This window comes from Chinchilla lanigera, unplaced genomic scaffold, assembly GCF_000276665.1.
Source record: "Chinchilla lanigera isolate Chin_1 unplaced genomic scaffold, ChiLan1.0 scaffold00018, whole genome shotgun sequence".
NCBI classification, from domain to species: Eukaryota; Metazoa; Chordata; class Mammalia; order Rodentia; family Chinchillidae; genus Chinchilla; species Chinchilla lanigera.
The window spans coordinates 6,704,409-6,728,886 of record NW_004955419.1 but is presented as its reverse complement, the minus strand read 5'-3'; the positions used below and the strand labels follow the sequence as shown (position 1 = coordinate 6,728,886).

The 24,478-nt window shown below is 53.4% G+C and overlaps 1 protein-coding gene across 3 annotated transcripts in view; it reads left to right on the top strand.

Annotated features, from left to right (window-relative positions):
- The window catches only part of Gsn (gelsolin), a 51,160-nt gene that overhangs the window by 4,475 nt on the left and 22,207 nt on the right, over window positions 1–24,478 (top strand). Inside the window, exons 2-4 of one of the 3 annotated variants that reach the window (XM_013513254.1) lie at window positions 7,148–7,238; window positions 22,627–22,697; window positions 23,977–24,181. In XM_013513254.1, the coding sequence (XP_013368708.1) occupies window positions 22,674–22,697; window positions 23,977–24,181 (229 nt within the window). In that variant the 5' untranslated portion in view covers window positions 7,148–7,238; window positions 22,627–22,673. Of the gene's footprint in view, window positions 1–7,147; window positions 7,239–22,400; window positions 22,580–22,626; window positions 22,698–23,976; window positions 24,182–24,478 lie in introns of those variants that run through there. The other 2 variants (XM_013513255.1, XM_005382570.2) reach the window with 2 other exon arrangements.

Below are 24,478 nucleotides of genomic sequence, written 5' to 3'. Positions count from 1 at the left end.
GGGCCGTGCTAATGGGAGTGGATTCATTTATTCTGCTGAGCTGGTTAAGCAAATAGCCTTGATACTTTCCAGCCTCAACAAATAGACCATCGGGGCCAGGCCTATTTGCCTAGCAGAGGGTGTATATTCCGTGTCTGTGAGCCTTCAGGGTGGGGCCTCAGACCTTGATGTCCCTGCTATAGGGGCCGTGGCTGGGTTGGGCTCATGGTGGGCACTCCATAAATACTAGTTAAATGTGGGGGGGTGGTTAAGTGGTGCGGGCGGCACATGGGATATTTTTTTCTCCTTCTAGAGATCTTTCCCCTTCCTCATGATGGGAAACTTGGAAAGTAAAATAAAATAGAAAAAATAACTGCCTGTAATTCTGCCAGATAGTGACTAGTAATAACAAGGTACATTTTCTTTCTGGTATTTTCAGTGCATTTCAGTGGGATCATATTCCCGCAATTATGGTCATACTGCATTTATAATTTTCTACTTGGACTTTCGGTCCTAACATTACAGCGTGATGATTTTACAATTAAGAACTCTTTTGAAATGTAGTTTTTAAAGTATACCCAAGTAGATAAATGCATGCTTATTCTATTTTAAACCTTCTCTCCAATAGATCAGGGGACTCAAGAGGTGAAATGATGCATTTTTATTTGTTAAAAAAAAAAGTTTTACTTTTCTATTGTTGCAGTGCTGTGGTTAGAACCTAGGATTTTGCACATGCTAGGCAAGTGCTCTACCACTAAACTATACCCCAGTCCTACTTTCTAAAATTACAAAAGCAATGTATGCTAACCTGACTTTCCGTCACTCTATTATTCCATCTTTGGTGTGTATATGCCACATTTATTTAACAGTCCTCTATTATTAGACAGGCTGTTTGTAAATACTAACGCAATGAACATCCTTTTGCATAATTTTTTGGGTTCTCCTTTCATCGTTAGAAAATAGGGTTCCTGGGTCAAAAATAGTATATTCTGCCAGCTTGCAGCACAGAAAGCTCCTTTTTCCTACCAGCCAATCACAAAGGTGGCAGCATTCTTGAAGAGCTGGTTATCAAAAGTCCAGCTGTCTTATCAAAAGGTTCAGAGGCTGTTTTCTTAAAACATCATGCCTCGTTCATTCATCCAGTAAATGCACCTGCACCATTCAGTAGCAGTAAAGGATAAAGAGTTAAAAGATTCCAGGTTGAAGAGCAGAGAGAACTTGGTTCTCCTTCCAATTTCTGCTTTGCATGTTGCGGTAAGACCTTGAGCAAATCACCTCCCCATTTTTCGGTTTCCTCATCTGTAAAGTCAGGGTTTCAACATTAACTTCGTGGAGTTTGCAAACGGCCTCACTTGGTGCCTGGTAAATGCAATCATTAAGGTGCCAGGGGTTTCTGTTCTCTCACCTGATTCAAAACTACATGGGATGTGAGCAGGTGGGGACCAGGTTCTTCCCATTTAATGGAGCCACTGAGGGACTGGCCACTTGCTCTTGGCTTCCTGGACTTCAGGGCAGAAGTGTAGTTTAGTTAAAGGGGTCATGCAGACGGAGGCTCCTGTGGGTGGCCTGCACCCTGTCCCCACGCCCTGCTCCCCAAGGCACTCTGTCTTGTAAAGCTCTTTCCAAATTCCAGTGGTTGACTTCTTTCTTTCGTAGGGGGGGAGCTGCCTGCCTAGCTTTTTTAGTGGTCTTTTAAAAATACCATAGAATTCATGGTTACATAAAATTCAGTTTTCATAAATTTAAATGGTATTTTACATGCACAAGGGCCTCATCTGGGAGCTTTTTAGAAATGTGGAATGTCAGCTCTGCCCCTGGGGTTGCCGTATTTAGCAAGTAAAAAAAAAACCCCAAGATGCTACTTAAATTAGAATTTCAGATTAGAAAAATGAGTAAGTATTTACCATTAGTATCTTTCCTGTGATATTTAGGACGTATTTCTACCAAAAAATTTTATGGTGTCTCTGAAATTCAAATTTAAGTTTCTCTGGCAATCCTCCCTACTCTGGGCCTGCTAAATCTGAATCTGTGGTCTTGTGCAAAAATAAATGTGGGAAACTGTCCTTGGGGCCTTGCTGTGAAAGCCCCAATGAGTCCTTTGTGTAATGAATGCATCTGTAAAAGAAAGTGTACTGTATATGAGGAAATTGCTTCCAGATCAATCATTAACACACGTCTACGTGTTCCTCCATTAGATTTTCTGATGCCAGTGTTTGCCAGCTAAAGGGAAAGATTCTTGACCCCACATGAGTCCTCAGTTTCCTCACCTGTAGAATGGACACATCTTGAGCATCCTGCCAGTGCTCCTGCTAGGTTGTTCCTCAGCTTCCATACTTGGTCTTGAACTCCAGAGCCTTCGGCGAGTTTGTGGAGAGCCTCAGTGGAGGACGCTTCTCCTGCGCCTCCTCACCTCATGGTAGTCCCCAAACCTGGCTTACCTCTTTCCTTCCTGGTCCTGACACGCAGGCTTAAGGTAGCAAGTGAATTTCCTGACGCGCCCACCTCACTGTGCTCTGAGGGCTGTCACACCTCCTGGGAGACTGCGAAAGTACTCATCTAACCCACAGTTCCCATAGCTATTATTCAGTCTCAGCTTGGCCATGATCATGCTGCTGGTTTGCCCTGGCAACCCGGTTCTCCCCACTTCCTGCAAAGGGGCTGGCCCTCTGCTCCCACCCCAGGTTGACAAGTTCCGGTGGCAGTCTTGGTCTGTCCCTTGTGCATCCTGGAGTGGAGTGCCAATGAGGTGACTGGTGCGGGTGTGAGCTCAGAACCTTTAACATCTTGACGTCAGGAAAATCATCAAAATCAGCCATAAAAATCCCCTGCGGTCCTCTGGGAAAAGGTTTGTTAACACTGCTGCAGCTGGATGTAAAGGCTGTCCTAGAACACCTCAGACTCTGCATACACGTCCCCGGCACTGGGTGGAAAGGTAGATTCTGGTTCCTTGGGGCTGGGGCAGGGCCTGGCCGAAGGGATGAAGAACCAGTAACAGGACCCAGTTGAAAGCCCAGATTCGCTTTTCTTTTCTTTTTTGTGGCACTGGAGAGCAAACCCAGGCCCTGATGCATGCTACCGTGTGCTGTACTGCTGAGCTTACCCCCAACCCAGAGCCCAGATCTTTATTAATGTCTTATCCTTGAGGTTTTTTCTACCTATGGTATTTGCCTCCTTCTTTTCCCAACACTGGGTCAGACTGCCTGTTTGGTTCACAGCTATGGGTGCCTAGAACATGAGCAATCCTTGAAATAGTTTCCTGCCTAGTTGCATAGGGAGATAGGGCCCTGTGAGGAGAGTGACTCAGTAGAAAGCCATCTGAAGGGAGAGAAATACAGCTGAAGGGCCTAGCATTTGGCTTAAATATTTCTGCAGAAGGCCTAAGGCCAAAAACCTTTATTCTCTGTATAGGTCTGGATGGAAACTGTACCCCCAGAGAAGCTCCAGTCTGCAAAGGGGCTGAGCTAGAAAGGGGCTGAGTATGCCACTGAGCTAGGAACAGGTTTTCTTTTTTTTTGTCCTGTCTTTTTGAGACAGGGTTTCACTATGCAGTTCAGGCTGGCCTTGAACTTACTTTGTAGCCTAGGATAGCCTCAAACTTGTAGCGATCCACCTGCCTCAGCCTCCTGACAGCTGGGATTATAGGCGTGCACCACCATGCCTGGCCTAGGAACAGCTTTTATATTCTTAAGAGTATTAAAAAATAAAGAAAAATATGTAACAGAGAGTGGGTGGCCTGGGAAGCCTAAAATATGTACTGTCCCTTTGCAGAGGTAGTTTGCTGACCCCTGATCTCGAGCAGCCAAAGCTTTGTGTTGTTCTTCTCTAGTAAGTAAGAGTCCTGATCTTACAGCTTGAAATTTGGTGAGACAAAGATGCAGAGGAGACAGGCTGCCTTGATGGGAACTTCTCAGGCATCTTAGCTGTGTGACCTGCAGCACATTTCTTCACCTCTCTGGGCCTGTGTCTTTGCTCTGAAAATGGATCACAGTGACATCTCCCCGGCCGACTCATTGTTAGGATGAGACACGAAACCTCTCAAGTCATTACCTGGCAGGTACACAGAAAGTGATAAAAGCTCTTCTTCGAGTTGGCCATTAAACCCTTACAGTGTCACCAGAGTCCTCCCAGTGAGTCAGGAGTGGTCTTGTAGAATGAAAAAGACTCTGCTCCCCACTTCCCACACCCCACCCTGAGAGTAGAAGTCTCCCCTTTAACCCCCAGGCAGATGGGGTTCCGTGGCGGCTTGCACATTTTCACCAGTGGCAAGCTGTGTGTGCAAAGCGCCCCCTCATCCGTGAGCAGCTGTCCCTCAGAAGGAGCTGCTGTCCCTGTGCTCTGAGATGAAATTCAACAAACAGGCCAGCGTGAGTGGCCAGGCAGGGACTGTCAGTGGTGGATTAAAACGTCTCTCTTTCTGGCCCCGGGCAGGAGCTTGGGGGCTGTGGACTAGAGTCAGTGGTTTGTAGATTTTGTTTTTCAGTGGCTGTAGCCTTAAGGTCCAAAATAAAGAACAGAACTACTTGGAATGAGCTGGGCTCTGGCCACACCCAGCCCAGGTTGAAAACCGGGAAGCGTGTGATCTTTTCTTGCCCATAGATGGCAGCATCTGTGTTCTCAGCAGGCTCTGTGGGAGTGTGGGAGAGTGTGTGTGAGAGTGTGTGTGTGTATGTGTGTGTGTGTGTGTGTTGTGTATGTACAAGCACATGATTCCCTAGTTTCTTCCCTTGGTGGATCTGGAGCTGTGGTGGCCGGAGCCTGGGGCCAGTTCTGGGCTATACAGGAGCAGACCTTAGTCTAGGAGAGGCTGAGGTGGAAAACCATTGCAGCACAGTGTGGCTGGGAGAGCTGGGGCCTGTGGACACTCAGGAAAGCGTGCATGAAGATTACACAGGGGACTCCAGGGACAGGGCAGCAGGGTGCAGGTGGGAAATGGGAGCTGATGAGAGCTGAGGCCTAAGGGATCCGTGAGGGCAGATCATGAAGGGCGAATACTGAGAGTTTGTTCAGGACCTTGGACTTTGAATGGGGGCTGAGGGGATCTTGGCGGAGTCTGCACAGAGGGTGATGGGGTCGCAGCCTGCTCTGAGAAGGTTGCACTGCGGGCAGACGGGAAGTGGAAGGACCAGTTAGGGAGCCTCTGAAGCCACCAGCTGAGAGGTGACAAGGGTGGACCCAGATGGTGGTGGTGGCGGTGGGGAGAAGAGGGGCGCTTGAGAGGTGATGAGAGGGGAACTGAGAGGGTGTGGTTGGAGGTGAGAGTGACAGTCGGGGGTCAAGAGGGGTGATACCTTGGCGTCTGGTCTGGCCCCTTGTGTGAAAAGAGGATGTTGGTGGTGTTTGCTGAGATGGGAAAGTCAGCTACACTTGGGACTCCGTGCACAACATCAAGTCTGCTTGCGAGTGTGGTTTGGATTTGCAAGTTCCTCCCCACTCAGAGTTAACAGAGTGTGAAGCCGGGCGTGGTGGTGCACACCTGTAATCCCAGCACTCGGGAGGCTGAGGCAGGAGGATCATTGTGAGTTCGAGGCCAGCCTGGGCTACAAAGTGAGCTCAAGACCAGGCTGAACTGCATAGCGAGACCCTGTCTCAAAACAAACAAACCAACAAACAAACACACCCAAAAAACTGCAAGGATTAACAGAGTGTGGAAAGCCACTTGTCCCTTACAGCAATCACAAAACCTAAGTCTGGTTTGACCTGTCCCTTGGAACCAAGAAGCTTCTGCAGGACCCTTTGAGCAAGGCCAGAGAGATGCCATTTAGTACCAGCTTTTAAGGCCTAGATAAGCACCTGCCTCTATCCACTCAGGCTCCGTGTGCCATGCCCCACTGTGCCCCTGTCTTCCCCACAGTGCAGAAACCATCAGCAGATCCAGGCCGTGTCTTGTCCACATGAGAACAGGGCTTCTTTGTGTCTTAATCCCAGGAGCCCACAGGGCCCCACTGCGTGTGGGATCTTGGACCCTGCCCTGGGCTTGGAGAAATCTTTCAGTGTGGTCAGGAGCCATCTGCTCAGCTGCCCCTGTATGGAGATCACTGGTCCTCTGGGGGGTAGAGGGGTGAAGCTCAGGGTGTCCCTAGAGGGCTGATGTAGGGTGGCCCCTTGTTCCTGCATCTCTGTCCACTCACCGGTTCAGTGCCGGGCCAAAGCCTCAGAGGTGCAGCAGCCAGAATCTTTGCCTCCAAGGTGCCTCCAGCTTGGCAGGGGTGAAAGACCCATCCTCAGCTCAGGATACTGCCACTATGCTGGGTGCTAGAGCAACAGAGCGATAGTAGAGCACTGCTTGGGCGGAGAGGTGGGAATGTGACATGTAAACGGTTGGGTCCCCAAATTGCTAGTGTAGAGGGTGAGAAAGACACCGTTTATAGGAAATAGACTTTATTTATTTATTTTATTGTGGAGATACACTTTAACAATCAGAGTAAACACGTGCATTTTTATCTTTTTCCTAATAACCTTGTGAAGTAGCTTCTACTCCTGTCCCCCTTGAACAGAGAAGGAAACTGAGACTTAGAGAAATGATGTCGCTTGCTTGGGTTACGTAGGTCGTTAAGTGAGGGGCCAGCTTGTAGAACTCCAGAGTCCTGAACTACAGCTCTGAGGTTGGCTGGATCCGGGGTCACAGTAGGGCTGCCTTTGGTGGGATGGGAATTTTAGACTGGATTAATAGAGGCGTGATTTCTGGAATGATGGAGGTGAGAGCTCTCCTTGCCTTGCCTTAGGTAGAGCTGGTCTGATTGTCTGATTATGGGTCTTATGCTGGCCGCAGGGAGAGGGTCTGTCTGGAGCCAGGGAGGAGATGAAGCGACTGGACACCCTCAAGTTGGAAAAAAGGGGACACACAGGTTTTTGAGTCTTCGAGGGGATCAGGATCCCTGTCTTCAAGTCTGCAAGCAGCCACTGGGAAGCAGGGGCACAGAGCAGTTCTGGGTGACCCCAGAGAGCAGAGCCTTAAGACCAGTGGGAGCAGGCATAGGAGAGAGATTTTAGCATCCTAAGAAGAGCTCGTTTAACCGTGCAAACTCTCCAACAGCACCTGTTAGTTGCTTTGGTAGGAAGTGAGTGCTCTATCGTGAGAGGTGTGAAAGTAGGAATTGAAACATCAAGTGGGTTTGGCGAGGCGCCCTTTACCCCCATGACGCTGAGGTTCTGGGTGCTTTGTTTCCAGGTGCTGCCGACTCCCCTTGTGCAGTGGTTTGGCCGAGGTGGTTGCAGAACCTCCCCTGGAGCCTCTGTCTTCTCGTTCGCAGCCCTGAGAGGTAGGTGCAGCAACTCGGACACCCATGGTCCTCCTGACCCCAGTCCTGGCTGCTCAGGGGACTGTGGGGCCTGCGGGGTGGAAGCAGCCACTGGTGGCCTCTGTGGATTCCAAGAGGGTCCCGGGGTTTTGCTCATAAGGCGCAGAGCCTGTGCATGTTGGGTACCTCATTCTAGCCTCACCCACCCTTGAGAGGGAGGCTGGGTGAGGGTGGCCCGCAGGAAAGGGCGAGGCCGGGGCTGGGTGCGCAGATGCCTGGCTCCCACCCCGGCTGTGCTGCCTGTTTACTGTGTGACTTCAGGAAAGTTGCTTTCCCTCTCAAGGCTGCTGGTAGCTCTCTGTAGAAGAGTAGAGTATGCAGGAGGGGCAGGAGTTCCCTCTGAGAGGAGAGACAAACTGGGGTGTGGCCGCCAAGTCCCCTGCTTGTTGACCCCTGGAAAAGCACCTGAGAAGTGTGGGCAGATGGCTGAGTCATCCCGCTGGGCTGCTCGGCTGGCCGGGTGGGGCCCACCTGGCTATCACGTTTCCAGGTGAGCCTCTGAGTGGGTTGGGAGGCAGGGCAGAGTGTGGAGCCCTAGGCTGGAAGCCAGGGGACCTGGTTCTCCTCCCAACTGGGGCCTCAGTTTCCACACCTAGAAGATGGGTGCATTAGTCTCACCCTGCCCACCTGACAAGGTTGGTGTGAGGACTGCATGAGCTCCTAAATGCCAAAGGGCTGCGAAACAGGATGGATCCCTAGAGGGGGACAGCTTACACCTCAGCACCAAGGCAGAAGCGAGTCTTTCATTGTGCAAGGAGCCTGGAAAGCCCATGATGTCACTGTCGAGGGCCAAAAGGAGAAAGGACCAACATGCAAGGGCCTCACTTGGACCTTACTCACCCGCTGTGGCCTGCTGGCTTCCGGGTGGTGATGCAAGTGGACTGTGGCCGTTGTTCCTCTTCCATGCAGCTTAGGTGGAAGAACTTTCTGATGGTCCCCACAGGGCCAGGGTGTTCCTACAAGGCCTGCTGCACCCAGCGAGGGACTGATCTTCCATCAGCCGCTGCCCACGGGCCCAGGGCTGTGTCTGCCTCCCCACACTCCTGCTTTTGCATCTCCAAAGGCCGGTGTCTCGAAGTGATCTGTCAGTAGTGTTCTGTTCTTGGTGTTGTAACAGTGACACAAGGACTTGTCCCCTGCCTGCCCCACTTCTGCAGGCCAAGCAGGGCCAGGCTGGTTCAGCCCCAGCCAGGTAACGGTCACCTGAGAGCTTTGCCTGTTCACCTGTTGTGGTTCTGCCCACCTCATGCTCACCTCCATGAACTTAAATTCAGCCAGGTAGACCTCAGCTGCCTCTTCCTGGCTCAGTCCTGAGGCCTCCATCTTGCTGCAGCTCTGGGCGGGTACCTTCTCCTTCCACACCTCCCTCCTCTTAGTTTCCAGGAGGTGTCACTCTGGCTTCTTCCTCCCTCTCTGACTTTCTCAGTTGGACTCTGCCTTTCTGCCTTAGATGTTCAGCAGTGTTCTGACCACCTTGTCTTGAGGTACATACGTAGAATGGGTTCATTCATTCACTCATTCATTCATTCATTCATTCATTCTTTATTGTGTCATGAATTCATCTGATGGGTATCTAGGCCCTGAGCTGGGTGTAGGGAAATCAGCAAAGGACGAGAATTCTCTATCTTGCCCGGGTCTTAGAGTGGATCAATATACATAGCACAGATTTGATCTCTCCTTAGCTGTGATGGTGGGTGGGTTTTGTGAGAGAGGTGGGATCTTGCCTAGACAGGTTGGAGAGGCCTCCTGGGAAAGCCAGGCCCTAAAGAGGGAACCAGGGGCTGGGCGGGGGGACACATAGGATGAGCAGGGAAGGGGCCAGTAACAGCCTGGACCCAAGTTTCAGAGGCAGGGGCCAGCCTGGGAGTCTTTGCGGGACTGGAATCAGACTGGGAGGGAAGCCAGTGAGGGGGGCGTGGAGGGAGAAAGCCCGGGGACCAGGGACAGCAAGGTCATGCCGCCTTCAAGCTTGGACTTTACGCCAGGCCACTGGGAACCACTGGGAGTTTGCAAGTATGGGGGATACGTGCATGGATTTCGTGGTCAGAACCCTGGAAAGAGACAGACCCAGGGACCGTCCTGATGAGGCTCCAGGCTGTCACTTTTGGTTTGTCCACTCCGGGGTGTCCCAACACTGTGCTGTAGTAGGAGGCTTGGCTTTGGGCAGTCCTGGGAAGTGCGCTTTCCCAGGATTCTCTTGGCTCTTTGCATTGTTTTCTGCTACCAGCCCACTCCTTCTGACTTCCGCATGGAGAGAGAGGTGAATCAGCGCGCCCCACCCACGGACAGCCACTTTAATCCAGGAGGGAGGGCGGTAGCTGGCACCCCGAGTGCACTGAGACACTTGCCAAAGAACCCAGGATGCCAGTGAGGGCTTTCCCTCCTGGCCAGGTCGGCACTGGCCTGAGGAAGGGGAGTCGGGCCCTCTAGGCCAGGGGGCTGTGTGTGCAAAGGCGTGGCCTCCTGGAGGAGCGCCGTGCGGGGACCAGGGAGCAGTGTGGGAAGCGAGTTGGGTGTGCCAGCAGGTGATAGAGAAAGCCAGGTTGGGCCTTGAATGCCGGGTTTCGATGCTGTGGATGCCAGGGAGCCGTGGTGGATCTTGAGCTGGGGAGCAATCTGACGAGGAGATTTCAGTGCAGTGAGTCGGTGGCAGGCAGGTGGAGGCGGAGCAGAAAGAACCATGCTGGAAGCTGGTCAGAGAGTCTTGTCACCCTCACTCCACACAGAGTAAAATTCCCAGCGCTCCCCTCTGATCCTTGCCGGTGTTCTGCTCCGCCTGGTTGTCCCGCCGGCTGACGCCCAGGGCTGTCGTGGAGCACTGGGTGTGGCTAGGCTTTAGGCTCAGGCAAGCTTCTCCAGTCTAGATTTGCTGTGTGCCCTTTAACGAGTCCCTCAGTTCCTCTCGGCCTCATTTTCCTCATCTGCGCATTGAGTGCTAAATTGTTGAGAATTACGTGATGGGGAAGTAGAGTCCTTAGCATGTGCTTTGGTCCGGGGATGGCCGGCTCCTCTTTATTTTCCTGTTGGTGGGAATGACCCTGTCCATGTCATAATCTGCCCCGTGGGGAGCCCAGCCTTTTGGCCATAAATTTGTAATCCGTGCTAGAAACAAGATGTCCCCGGCATCCCCCAGAGAGGCCTTCAGTGGGAAAAGCCTTTGGCTCGGGTGTCTGGCTCAGGACCAGGCCCAGCGGGCTGGATCACATCTTAGTTGTCCCTTTAAATACTTAGCACACCACACAGGGCTGGCTTATCATGGCCAGCTGGCTGGCTTCTCAAAAATGCTAAACCAAAAAAATTTTTTTAATTAAAAAAATACAAACTTTTGGGCACCAGCCACTTCCTTTTGTGGCTGAGGAATCAAAGCCAGCCAGAGAGGGACACTGGCACACCCAAGGTCACTCCAGCCATGGCCCCTGGACTTGTTCATTCTCCCGGGCTCAGATGTTCACTGCAATTTTAATTTTTAAAGTGCTGATAATTTAAACATTCTCAAGTTGACTGGGGGAGGGGTATCAGTGGCGTGGGCATTTTTTTTTTTTTTTTTTTTTTGGTTTTTCTCCGGTACCGGGAACCGAACTCATGACCTTGCGCATGCCAGGCAGGCGCTTTTGCCGCTGAGCTAAATCCCCAGCCCGGCGTAGGCATTTTAATGGATTATTCCAGGTAGAAAGGTTTAAAGGCACCATGTCGAACCTCCCTAGTTCACACTTGGAAAAACCGAGGCGCAGAGAGAGATTGTGGCTGACCCACAACCCAGGGTCCTCAGCTGGTGGGAGGCGGAAGAGGAGCCCCAGCCCCAGCTCCGGGATCTGCAGAGGAGAAGGTGGGCTCTTTCCCCAGACCCTGGCCTCACGGGGAAGAAAGTGGAGCACCCGGGGTGCGAACAGTGGTTTCCTGAGGAAGTTTTAGTGTTTCATTGAGTCGGACAGAAGGACTGCTTCTGGAACTGTGCACACCCATAAGGCCTGTGGAGCCAGGCCTGGCACAGCTATTTAGGGCTAACCCACAGGGTCCTATTTATAGGCCGGTGTGATTAGATTGGCCTTCGTCATGGGTCCTGCCTTCCCCTGGCCAGCCCAGCCATGGCCAAGGAAGAAGCCCTCGGGGGCAGTTGTGACCCATGGGTGAGTAGCAAGGGACCTGGGGTGCCTCGAGAAACCTGCTCAGAGGAGGGGTGACGGGTCTGGAGGGGAAGCAGTCAGGCCCTGGGTACCCACATGTCTGCGGTCTCCAGCCCAGTTATGCATTTCCTGTGTGGGCCGCATCTCCCGCCAGGCCCGTCACCTGGCTGGCCGGCTCCTGTGTCTGCAGAGACAAAACCCTTGCTCATCCTCGAAGGCTGTGCTCAAATGCTCCCCTTGTGTGGTTCTGCCCCGCTGTGGGCTCCCTCTTGATGCTTCCACTGCCCACAGCCACTTGAGGGGTTACTTTGTTCATGCATGTGCTCCCCCTACCCCCTGAGACAAAGGAGGCCTGACACAGAGGAAGAAGAAAAGAGGAAAGTGTTGGTGACCAAGCACCTGCTGAGGCCACTCACCTTGCTTGCCTGGTGAGAGCTCATCAGCATGCTTCTCTGTGTAGTAGGTACCTGCAAAGGTGTGCAGAAGGGAGAGACAGGCTTCAAAGTCAGATGGCCCTGGGTTCTGGGCATGCTCTGTACTTCTGTACTGTATAGTGTTTGGCTAAACCTTTCTGAGCCTCAGTTTCTCCATCTATAAAATGGGATGGGGCCAACCATGGGTTTGGGGGATGATTCAACAAGACAATGCTTATGAAGGTGTTCTTGTGATGCCTGGCCCGTAATGAGCTTCCCTGTGCAGTAGGAAGGTTATTTACAGATGGGGAAGCTGAGGCTCTGAGTGGAAGAGTGCCTTCTTTAGACCCCATATAAGCCAGTGGCCAAGAGCAGAGATCTTGTTGTTCGGGGATCCCTGGCCTCCACTCCACCCTGTGTCCTCCCTTCCTCCCCACCCCTTACCCCCCTGGGCCTATCCTCTTCCCCAGATCAGGGAAGCTTTGTTTGGAGATTGTTTTTCCTCAGCAGCTTCCCCAGTGGTGCCACAGGGTGACTCAGAGCCCTGAGTCACAGGAGGATGAGGACGGGGGGGGAGGCTTGGGAGGGAGGTGGAGGGAAAGGAGAGAACGGAGAAGGGACAGGCGGGGATCTGGACTTGGCTCTTCTGTTACTTGATCAACTAGGCCTGAGGAGTCCCCTCGCCTGCACAGCCTCAGTTTCCCCTGGTGTGAAAGGAAGATGGTGGGCTTTGCTGAGAGGTCCCACATCATGGCTGAGCCTCAGAATCATGGGTTCCTGGGCCCCAGAGGTACAGAGCCAGAGGCTGAGGGTGGAGCCTGGGAGCCTGTACTCCGTGGGTGAGTCTGCCGCACACCTGGTCTGCCGAGGTGTCTGGCATCCACCTTGTGGTGCTGGTGGGCCCGGGCGCCTCCCAGCTTCGAGTGGCGAGGTTGCCCACCGGAGCTGGCTTCTTTTGCTGAATGCTTTGGCTGAGCGGTGCTTGGGGAAGGGAGGAGCTTTAAAAAAAAAAAACAAAAACCAAGGAACAGCTTTCTTAAAATACAACTACAACACTGGTTAAAGAAATTTACATATAATTTACAGACATACAATTCACTTGTTTTCATGAATGCGTTGATTTTTAGTGAACTCCCACAGCCACGCAGTCATCTTCAGAATCAAGTTTGAGAACATTTTCGTCACCCCAGGAAGGTCCCTTGTGATGTCCTCAGCCACCCTGTAGCCGACCACCGATCGGCTGTTCTCTGCCCCTTTGAATGTCCAGACTCCTGTTCTTGTCCCAGTGTCGCCCTTTCAACCATCGCTCTGCCCTGAACCTTGGCTTTCTCCTCATGTGAGGCAACCACCGCACCCTCCCTGCAGCTTGTTTGAATTCCACCAGTGCGCACAGTGTCTCATGTACCGTAGGAGCTGGGGACAGGCGAGCTTGGTGCACAGCACCCGGGGTGTTTGTAACAGCCCTTGCCAGCAGTTTAGAGCACTCACTCTGTGGGGGCCACTGGGCCGAGCACTGCACTCCATTCTCTAGTTTAATCCTCAGGACAGCCCGCTTGGGTGATGTTCATACCATTTCCATTACAGCTGAAGAACTGAGGCTCTGGGAAGAGAAGTAACTGTTGCAAAGTCCCAAAGGTGGAAATGGCTGAGCCTGTCCCATTGGCTGCCACCTTAACCACTAGACTGCATTCCCCACCTTACTCCCCTCCAGATGTGAATCCCGGGGTGAGGGACACTGTTTCGGGGTGCAGGACAAGGTTTATGGCATGTACTTCCAGGGGACAGGGCCTGGTCTAGTGGGCGTGGAATTGGAAGGGGCACGCTGGCCTGCAGCACAGTAGATCATACAGCAGATGTGACGTGGTACGTGGAGTGTGATCCAGAGCATATGGGGCTCGGTTACAGCACAGACGCACAGGACAGCGTCTGACAGGGCCTGGTGTGTGCTGTACGCGAGCTGGGCATCGTGCCATGCTTGTGATGCAGAGACGTGTCCGGGAGCATGGGACTGGAGATACAGCGACGGGTTCCTAGGCCACAGTGCGACCTGTTCTCATCTGGGTTTCTCCTTGTCCACGCCTGGGGCTCCAGCAAGCAGCAAGAGGAGCCAGTTTTCTCCCTCTCACAAAGCCCTGCCAAGTTTCTCCCCCTCCTCCTCCTGATCTCTTTGGATGCCAAAGAGTGGGAGTGTCCCAGAGGAGCGATGGGGCCTGGAGGATCCCCACCACCCTGCTAGCTCAGATGGGGTCAAGGCGCAAGGCCAAGTGCATGGTGCAGGGAGGGCCTACTGGGCCCCAGATCCCCTCTCGCAAAGCCAGCCAGCATTGGCTGGGGCCGGAGCTGGGTAATTTTCCTCTCCTCTGTCCTCTTTCTTCCATGGCTCCTCCCTGGCTGCAGCTGGCTCTAGCTGTCTGCATTCCGGTCTTAGGGGAGAATGAGGGCTGGCCCTGTGATGGAGGCTGGGGAAGCAGATTGCAGACAGCTGCTGCTGAGCCGGTGGAGGGGAAGGACAGGAGGCCCTGGGTTGCAAGGGGACGTGTCCTGAGCCCTCCCAGCACCGGCATGCTAGTTCTTAAAAAACGAGTGTGTATATTTAAGGAATATAACATGATGTTATATTTCTATCTACATGGAGTCCATGTAGATAAAAAAAAGGTTTTGTAGTGAAGCAATTGGACATACCCATCACCTTGCATAGTTTTCCTGTATCTATTTTGTGGTGAGAACTGCTATTCATTTAGCGTGAATATCAAAAGCAATTCAGTTTGATTACGTAGTCTTTTTTTGTTTGTTTGTTTTTTGTTTGTTTGTTTTCCGGTACCGGGGATTGAACTCATGACCTTGCACTTGCCAGGCAGGCGCTGTGCCGCTAAGCTAAATCCCCAGCCCCAGATTACATAGTCTTCATGCTGCTCCTTCATCATGTTTCTTACCTGTTGCTTTATATCCTTTGGCCTCTTCATTGGAGTTTTTCAGTAATTAATTATTTTTTCCTGTACTGGAGCTTGAACCCAGAGCCTTAACACTGAGCTCCATTCCCATTCCTTTTTAAAATCTGTCTGTCTATATCTATCTATCTATCTATCTATCTATCTATCTATCTACCTGGAGACAGGGTCTTCCTAAATCGCTCTATTGTCTGGGCTGGGCTCCAATTTGTGAACCTCCTGCCTCAGCCTATTAGTATCAAGTTCTGGCCATTTTATGCTTGAGAGCACTGGAACTCAGAGAGGTTGAGCTCCTTTCCCAGTATCACCCAGTCAGGGCATCTGGACAGGGATCCAGAGGCCTCATTTTTTTTGGAAGGGCAGAATGGGCCAAGTTCAGGCTCTTCAGGTATGGATTTGAGTCCTCTCCTGAGAGATTTTTTCATCCCTGGGGACCAGCCACTAGCCCAGGTCTCTGAGCCATGGTTGGAACCCTCCAGCCAGCCCCTACTTTGGGTACATGGGCACAAGTAGAGGTCAAGGGTGGGTCCTGGTGCTAGGGAGCTGTGGGTGTGTCTCTACGGACATGTGCTGAACACATGCTGGGGGGTCATCTTTGGGTGTGAGGGCTCCTGAGCATGGTGTCAGAGGCTCCTTCAACCCACCAGACACCCCTCAAGGAAGGGGTCCTCACCTCCTTGTACAGAGAAGGAAATCGAAGTGTGCAGAAGGAGTCTTTTGCCCTAGTCCCCTGCTAATAGGAATTTGGGCTCTTGTCAGAGTCATTCCTGAGCCTGGTAGTTGCTTTGTTAGAAAGTCATTCAGCCTCACTCTGTTGGTCCTTTCTGGTACCTTATCCTCACGGAGACCCATCCTGTGCACCTCGATTCTGCTGTCTACTTTTTTCTGCACCGGCCCCTCCTGTCTTTTCTGAGAGCTCTGCCTGCAGGCTGCAAACCATCCTCCATGTTGACCATGGGCTCACGCTTCCTGCAGAGGGAATTTGGGCTGGAATTGGCTGGCGAGGCCTGGGGACAGAGAAGGGTTTCATCTGGAGCCTGTAGCAGGAGGACCTGGTCCCACCCTCTGATGGCCTTCAGATGGTGTCATCTGGACAAAGATTGGCTTGGAGCGCTCCCGCCGCCATCCCTGGTGGTTCTGGTGAAGGTTGAACTTGATCTTCACACCAGCAGGAAGTGCCTTGGCCAGATGGCAACATTGTTTGCTGTCTGCTTTTTCCAGGGAGCAGAGGATCCCAGACATTGACCGGTTCTCTTGTCACCTGGGTCCTCTTGGCTAGCTCACCCCTGGGTAGCCCATTATCTCTCAGGAAGAGAGAGGAAGCCAGCATTTTTTCTAATTTTGTTTATTGTGATAAAATACACATAACATTAATCACCTGAGCTGTTTTTAAGCATACAGTTCCATGCTATCAAAGACATTTATAGTGTGGGCAACTATCACCACCATCCATCCCCAGAGCTCTTCACCTTGCTGAACTGAAATTCTGTCCCCTGTAAACCATGACCTGACAGTCCCCTTCCCCAGGCCCCAGCCACCATCATTCTATTTTTGCTGTCTATGATTCTAACCACTCTAAGTACCTCATCTAAATGGAATCACTGACATTTGTCTTTTTGTGACCGGCTTATTTCCCTTAGCATAACCGGGCCCGTCTGCAAGGCAGAGTCTCCTATTTGAAGGCTGAGTGATGTTCTTGTGTGTGGATATACGTTTTGCGTGTTCATTCGTCAGAGGACACTTGGGTTGCCTCTACATTGTAGTCATTGTGAATGAAGCCGCTGGGAACCTTGCTTTTGGAAACTAAGATTGTTGGACATCTGCTTTACGAAAGGCATGGTCCTAGGATTTTTCATATTTATTTATTCTCATTGAATCATCGCTACTAGCATTTAAGAAAGGCATTTGCACTGCTATTTTATACAGAAGAAAACTGCGTCTCAGGGAGGTGGAAACCCACCCATGTACCCTGTCTCACAATCCTAGAAGCTCTGCTCTCCACGTGTTCGCTGGGCCTTGTGCTGATCCCCAAGTATATTTTGCTTTATTCAATTCTCACAATGACCCTAGAAAGAAGGTGTTAGAATCCCCATTTACAGATGAGAAAATCAAGGTTCGGAGAGCCAGAGCGACTTGCTCAAAGCCGCTCGGGTGATAAGTTGATTGGGATAACCAGGGACTTACACCCAGCTTTTCTGGTAAGACCCTTTTGCACAATCCCACACATGAGGCTATTCCCTTTGTTTTGCTCCGTTTCCTTTCTCTGTGGAGCTGCCATGCAGGTGGCTTCTCTTTCTGACTCTGGCTGGGGCGTCTTGGACACTGCCTCCTTCCCAGCACATTTGCAACCAAGTCTTCTGCTGGTTCTGCAGCCACAGTGTCTGCATCTGGGCTTCTTTGCCCTGTTGCTGATTTGTCTTTGAGCCCGGGCTCCCCCAGGGTAGGGGGCCTACACATAGTTTTGTGTGGCTATTTAGTTCCCTAGCTGCTGGCAGACAAACCTCCCAGGGCCCGCTCCTCCCCTGGGACAGGAGACTGCCTGCTGCAGCCAGGACCTGGGGCTCATACCCACGGCCAAGTCTCGCCGCTCCCAGGGCACAGGGTCAGGAAGTGGTGGGGCCAGGCCCCCTCCAGATGTCCCTCCTTGGCTCTTAACACTAGGTGGGGTTGGCTCCGGAAGCTGGACAAGGGCCGGTGGCTTCAGTCCCTGGGATAGCTGGCCTCCTGGAGGTGGCTTCAGTCAAGCCCCACTGGCCATCTTCCCACTAGCTGTCCACACCCAGGATGTACCTAGCCAAGGCAAAGGCCTAACTGGCCCTGACTGTAGAGATCCAGGCCTCAGCTCTGGCCTGCTTGTCAAGAGACCTGAGTTCCCGATCTCTGCCAGGCACTTGGGTTGAGACACTACCCTCTTGTCATTGTCTAGGAAGAGATGAGAGACTAATGACACCCTGCTAATAAGCCCTATTCTGTCCAGTGCACCCCATTCTCCAAACAGCCCTGCAGCTGGGCATCCTTGTTCCTATTTACCAAGGAGGGACCTGAGCCTCAGAGAGGGAGAGAACTTGCTCCAAGTCAGCCCAGCTGTGCTCCCACGTGTGTACATTGTCTTTCTCAGCACCGCCACGCTGCTTATTTATTCAGGGCGCATGAGCCGAGCGCACGCCTCCATGCAAAGAAAGCAGACTGTTCAGGAAGACAGGCGCTCACTTTCGGGGAGCTCCTCCTCCATGTGTCAGTACCATTCTTCCCATTTTCTAGTTAGGGAAACTGATGCCTGGGCTCCAGGCGGCGAGTCTGCTGGATTTTAAAACTTGCATCCTTGTAAGTGCACAGGGCTCGGCGAGGCCCTGTCCGGTTTCGCTGGGTTTCGTAACTGACTCCTCTGTTGCCTGAGCGTTGTCCAGAGGGCGTGTGCTCCCAGGAGGCCTGGAGAACAGCAGCGAGCCCAAGGCAAACAAGCTCTGAGAGAGTGCTTCCCACGAATGGCTGGCGGCTGGGAAAGCAAGAGCAGCAGTGTTCAGAGTGAGGGAGAACAGGGCGCTGTCTACAGGCCCAGCCAAGGCCTTTTGTGCGTTGTGGCCGGGGGCGGAGGGTGAGGCCACCTCCCGGGGTATCTGGGAGCCACCCTGAAAGGCTTGCACCGACTCGAAGACCAGCCTGAAGTGAAGGCAGAAGACGAGCCCGGGCTGGTTGTGGGGATCCTGAGTGCAACCCCAGGGGAAGGGGGCTGCGCTAGAGGGACCTGGGTGGTACCGCGCCGTCCTGTGGCAGACTCTTAAGAAGCTGTCTGCTGTGTGCATGGCCTTGGGCAGGACCCAAGGAGCAGCCGAGGTCAGAGGTGAAGGGGGAGGTGCAGCAAAGAGCAGATGCTCGGATGCGCTGGCTGAGGGAGCTGGCAGTGATAGGGCTGCCGCCAAGTCAGAGACACTGGGCCAGACCGGAGTGCCTTGTGGCACCAAGTAGAGGTGGCCTTGCCCTAGGATGTTCCTAGGATGTGCCTTTGTGGTGGGCACTGGCACCGTGTGTCTGGAGGGCTTCCTTGGTGGCTTTCCTGCCCCAGCCTGGGAGATGTGGTGGGAACAGCTGCCCCAGAGACCCCTGGCTGCCAGCAAGGCCTGGGCTGGACTGGTTTAACAACTGCAGTCCTTTCCCTGCCTGGGGATCTGCCGCTCCCTGGCCGGTCCAGGCGGTGCCAGGGATCCTTCTTTATCTCTCTGTTCAGAACGTGGGTTCTGTAACCAGCCAGACGTGTGTTTGAATCTTGGCAATGCCTCCTTCCAGCGGAGTGATCCCGAGCATATGACTGTCCTTCTCTAAGTCTCAGTTTCCCTGGCTGGGTCCAGAGGGGAGGTGGCACGCTGCTGGCAGTGACTGCAGTGAGTGCCACTTTTCTCAAGTCAGGGGCCCTGGACTACCTCACTCAGAAGGACATGAAGAGGTGGCCTGGCCCAGTGCCCCCATTTTACAGATGGGAATCCTGAGGCTCAGAGATATGTAGGTTCTGGATCTGATCAAACAGGGGATGCCAGGGCTAGTAATAAGGCTTAGAGCCAGAGCGTTGGGACCTACCCTGTCTTGCGTATGGAGATGCTGAAGCCCAGGCAGGGACGGTAAACTGCCCAAGTCTCCTAGGAAGTCAGTGGCAGAGGCAACCCTAACACCGGGGTCTTTCTCTTGCAGCCAAACTCCCCTGCTCCCCTGAACTCATGCATCCTCTTCCAGGCAGGAAGCAGGCAGGGTAAGACAATGTTACCCTTCATAGTCCCTCCTTGCTGATGCCCTGTAGCAAGAGTCCCAAAGGGCAGGAGCCAGGGCCTGGTCACCAGCTCCACAGCTACATGCAGGCAAAGCTTCAGGGACTTGGTGATCATTAACCTGGGGCCAGTGACCCTGGGCTGGTGGTCCCTGGGACCAAGGCCAAGCCGTGACATCTGTCTGTTAATCACCAACTGGGTAGGCTGGGGCCATGCTGCTCTGGATGAGGCTGCTCAGCTGGACACTAAAGTGTCCTCAGGGTCACTGGAGGGGATAGAAGGACAAGGAACGTTCTACTTCCTACTCATTTGGATTTTGCAGATTGCCTAATGAGCACGTATCACTTTAAGTAAATGTGAAAAAGGTTATTTTTTTTTTTTTTTTTGCTGGCTTAAAAACAAAACAATACTGGATATAAACTTGTAAAACTTCAAACCCCAGAGCAATGCTTTTAAAATTTTTCTGGCAAGTATCTTGGTGTATATTTTATATACCATAACAGTTCACTCACTGTAAGCATAGAGTCCTATGATGTTTAGTGGATTTAATTGGTTGTTTACTCACCAGCATAGTCAAGTGTTGGAATATTTTCACCACCCTAAAAAGCTCCTCCACACCAACTGCAGTGATCTGGGCATTTCCCCTACTCTCAGGTCTGAGAGTAAAATCTCCCCTTTCATCTACCAGCAAGTTGCCTTAGCAGCTTGGCATTTACTGACTCCTTAGGGGTGCATGCAAAAGATAAAATAAAAAATACCACCCTTATAAAAGATCGAGAGGAACCACACACTACATTCACTGTCCCATAATTTACTTTTTGCACCTGCATCTCTCTGTGCTTATTGAGTGCCTACTATGTGCCAGGCACACTCGGATCTAGCTCCTTTTTTTCCCCACAGCTCCATAGTGGTCCATTGTATGACGGTTCCATAGTTTATTTAGCTAAGACATTTGGGTCCTCGCCAGTTTTCATCAAACAATGCCCTAGTGAACACCCTTGCACGTATATTTCGATGTTCCTCTGTAAATGATGCTGTAGGAAATGTTGTAGTGTGTACACTACATTCTGAATGTGGGCAATCACATCGCTACGCAGAGGGGTGAAACGGATTTGTGCTTCCATCAAGACTGTATGTGTGTGTGGGTTTTCATCATTCTCCAAATGGCTATGAAGGAAGGGACGACTCTGAATTAGGGCCAGGACAACCTGCTACAGGCCCTGCAGGCCGGCATGGACTCACCTGACCGTGGAGCCCCAGCATGCCTTTGGGGCTCCCCGCTGCCACTGGATAAAATCAACTTCAGTGTGGCACGCAGGCTGTGGGGTGCCCGCCCCCTCTTGCTCCCGTGTATCAGACTGTTATTCACTGGCCGGGGCTCCTGTCTGCCTGCCCTGTGCTCATGCGGCTCTATCCCCTGCGATGACTTTTGTTCTCGGTCTCCATCTTCCCCGACCTTCACGGCCCAGGTCCCAAGTCCCCTCCACCCTGAAGCCTTCTCGTAACCCTTTCAGTCTCCACTGTGTTCCCTGTCTGTGTTCCCTTACTCTGGTCTGACCTGACCCCCACCCCGCTTAAGTGGGAGGAGGTTATGGGTTGCAGAGGGCAAACTTCAGCTTGACTCGATAGGTTTTATTCTGGTACTGGGAATTGAACTCACTACCTTGCGGTTGCCAGGCAGGCGCTTTGCCACTGAACTAAATCCCCAGTCCCAAGCTTGACTCGATAAGCAGCCATCTGGAGCCGGGATGGGTGACCACGCTGTGGGGAGGGGCACTCCCATTTACCCAGCTGTAGGCTGGCTGAATCTCCAGCAACTGCTGTGCCCATGTAGTAGGTGAGGAGCGGAGGCATTGGAAAAAGAAAAAAACTTAGAAGAATTGAACGCGGGTCTCTGGCTTCCCAGGGATAAACCCAGAAATGGGAGAAGACTCAAATCCTGTCTTCCCAGGAAGGCTGGGTAGTGCTGGCCTCACACGGATACAGGCTTCATAAAGCAACGGGCTTGTTATTTAGAGACGGGGAAGGTAATCCGGGGTAATCCGGAGTCATCAGCGAAAGGTGGTAGCTAGAGGTGGCTGCCCCTGGGGAGAGGTAAATGGAGTCAGGAGGGGACAACATTGCACAACTGTGTGATTTTCGATTTTGATCAAAATGCAACTTTTAAAACACAAAAATGGTTTAGGAAGGAAGGAAGGAAGGAAGGAAGGAGGGAGGGCAGGCAGCAGGCCAGCTGGAGTACGGTGGAACCAGTAAGCCCAGGAGCTGAGAGTCCTGCCCAGCCCCTCTGCGTCTTGCTTGCTTCCGCAGGTCCTAGGTGATGGCCATGCTGGGGATGGGGTGGGTGTGTTTCTGCCCAGATCCAGGACTGTAGAGTTCAGGTCCTGAGGGTACCATTTATATTAGCTGTGTACACATGGCTTCACCACTCAGCACTGTTTTGCCCTCTGTAGAATGGGTTGTCCACAGTACCCACTCTGAACAGGATGTTTTGATGTTAGCGAGCGCCAAATTTCACAATATAAATGTTCAACGCTATTTTTTCTGGAGACATCAGGTGCGGGGAGTAGAGCGAGCTGGGTGGGTCACGCGGGCCGACCAGTCTGAGCTAGGCTCCCGGCGGCAGTCCTTCCACGCGTCCATTTAGCTGGCACCGAGTTAGCACCTGTTGTATGCCAGGCCCCGGGCCAGGGCTCCGCCTGGGAGAGGGGGTTCAAGGAGTAACTGCGCCGCCCCGTCGGGTCAGTCCCGGTGGGAACACTGATGCCTCCCAGATCCGGGACAGATCCCCGCCCCTGCGGGGGCCCAGCCCTGCCCCTCGCCCTCCCTGCGGGGCGGTCCCGGGTTAGGGAGGGATGGGCGGGCGGCTACTTAAGGTCGGGGACTGGGCGAGGGTGCCGACCGGGTCCTGCGCCCGCCCGCCGCGTCGTCGCCATGGCCCGCGCGCTGCTCCTTGCCCTGAGCGCGCTGTCGCTGTCGCTGTCCCCGGCCCGTGCGGCCGCCGCATCGCGGGGGGTAACCCGGACAGGGGCCGCCCAGGGGCAGGCGCCCCAGGCGCGGGTGAGTGCCGGGGAGCCCGGGTCCCCGGAGTAATTCTCTATTGTAAGTTCTTGCAGATACAGCGCTAGGAAAAGGGGAGTAATTGAGGTCTAGAATGGAAAAACTGTTTTGTTGCTTTGTAAGTATCTCTCGCTGCTCCGGGCTCTGGCGGTGGGGCGGGAGCCGGGCCCTCCCTGGCTGTTTCCCCCCTGCAGGCTAACCGCACCTGGGCCGGACCTCTGACCCTCCCTGCTTCCGATTTCCTGCCCGTCTCTGCAGCCTGACTTTTTTTTCCTCCGTGTCTGCTTTCTCCTCCCATCTGCCTGACCTCCCCTGTCTTCCTGATTTCTCCTGCTCTGAGGTCTCTCCTCCTCCTCCTGCATCTCACCTCTGCTGGTCTCTGCTGTCACTTGTCCTCCAGGCTCCCCTGTCTTGTTTCTCTTTCTCCTGTTCAGCCCTGTGAGTTCTTCCTCCCTCTTCTCTCACCTCCGCCCATCTGACGTTTATGTACTCCTGCCAGCTCTCCCCTCCGGCCTGAGGTGACGTGCGCTGCTGTCTTATGCCCTGGCTCCAGCCTAACCCCTCTGCCCGTCTTCAGCCCCCTTGCATGCGTGACAGCCTCTCCCCAGCCCCCGCCCACCTCCTCTGCACAGGCTCCTGCAGACCCGGGCTCTCCATCCTCTCTGCCTTTTCCAAGAAATGCAATTTGGGGCTGGGGCTGGGAGGCAGGAGGGAGGGGGCAGACAGCGCAGGAGGCCACTTGGGCCCAGCAGTCCTGTCCTTGCCTGGGGGTGCGGTGGAGGACCAGTGGGGCACGGGCAAGCTTCCCACTTCCAAAGAGCAAAAGCAAACAGGCTACATGACCTAGGCCGGTCTCCTCTCCTCTCTGGGCCTCAATTTTCCCATCTGCTGAAGGGGGATGGTTCAGGAGCTCATGGTTCTCGGAGCCATGGGGGTGCAGGGAGGGAGCAGGTGGGGCCCCTGGGGACTCTCAGATTCGTCACTGTCATCAGAAGGGCCCCGAGTGTGTGCTCTTGGAGCCTGGGAGAGCGCCTCTGTGCTGCTTCCTCGGTGGGGGTCCCTAGCAGAGTCACTTCCCTGCTCTGCGCCACACCTGTCACAGCCAGTTGTCAATACACCTGGAAGGGAGGTAGAGCCCACTGCCGCCCCCACCCTCATCACCGACAGAGCGGGGAGGCTGCTGAGCCCAAAGGACAGATGCTGGCCCAGGCGCAGGATTTGAGGCACAAGCTCCTGCCGTGTTTGCTAGCTCTAGAAAGGGGTGGGCTCGCCCCAGCCCCGGCGAGCAGGAGGCTCAAGTGAGATGCTCTTGCTGCTGGCGCCACCCTCCCTCGTGCCGGGGCCGCTCCCTGCCAAGCCTGGTGCCCCTGCTCAGGCCCTGCCCTGTCTCCCCGCAGCCCGGCAGCATGGTGGTGGAACACCCCGAGTTCCTCAAGGCAGGGAAGCAGCCTGGACTGCAGATCTGGCGTGTGGAGAAGTTTGACCTGGTCCCCGTTCCGCCCAACCTCTACGGAGACTTCTTCACGGGCGACGCCTATGTCATCTTGAAGACGGTGCAGCTGCGGAATGGGAATCTGCAGTACGACCTCCACTACTGGCTGGGTGAGTGGCCCTGCTGGCCCTGCCTGCCCCGGACAGTGCAGGCCTTTGCGTCCTGGTCCCCAGGATGTGTTAGAGAGCTGCCTGATCACTGAGCGCCAAGTATGTGCCAGGCCCTTTGCGAATGGCTACAACCCCCAGACTCTAGAGCCATCCTGGCTGAGTTCAGACCCCAGCTCTGCCCCTGAACCGGGACCACCCTTTGGCAATTCACTGCCTTCTCTGTGCAGTAGACATGATGCTAGAGGCGTACTGCCTCACGTAAGAGTAAAGCAAGTTACTGTGGGTGACTTGGGGCTC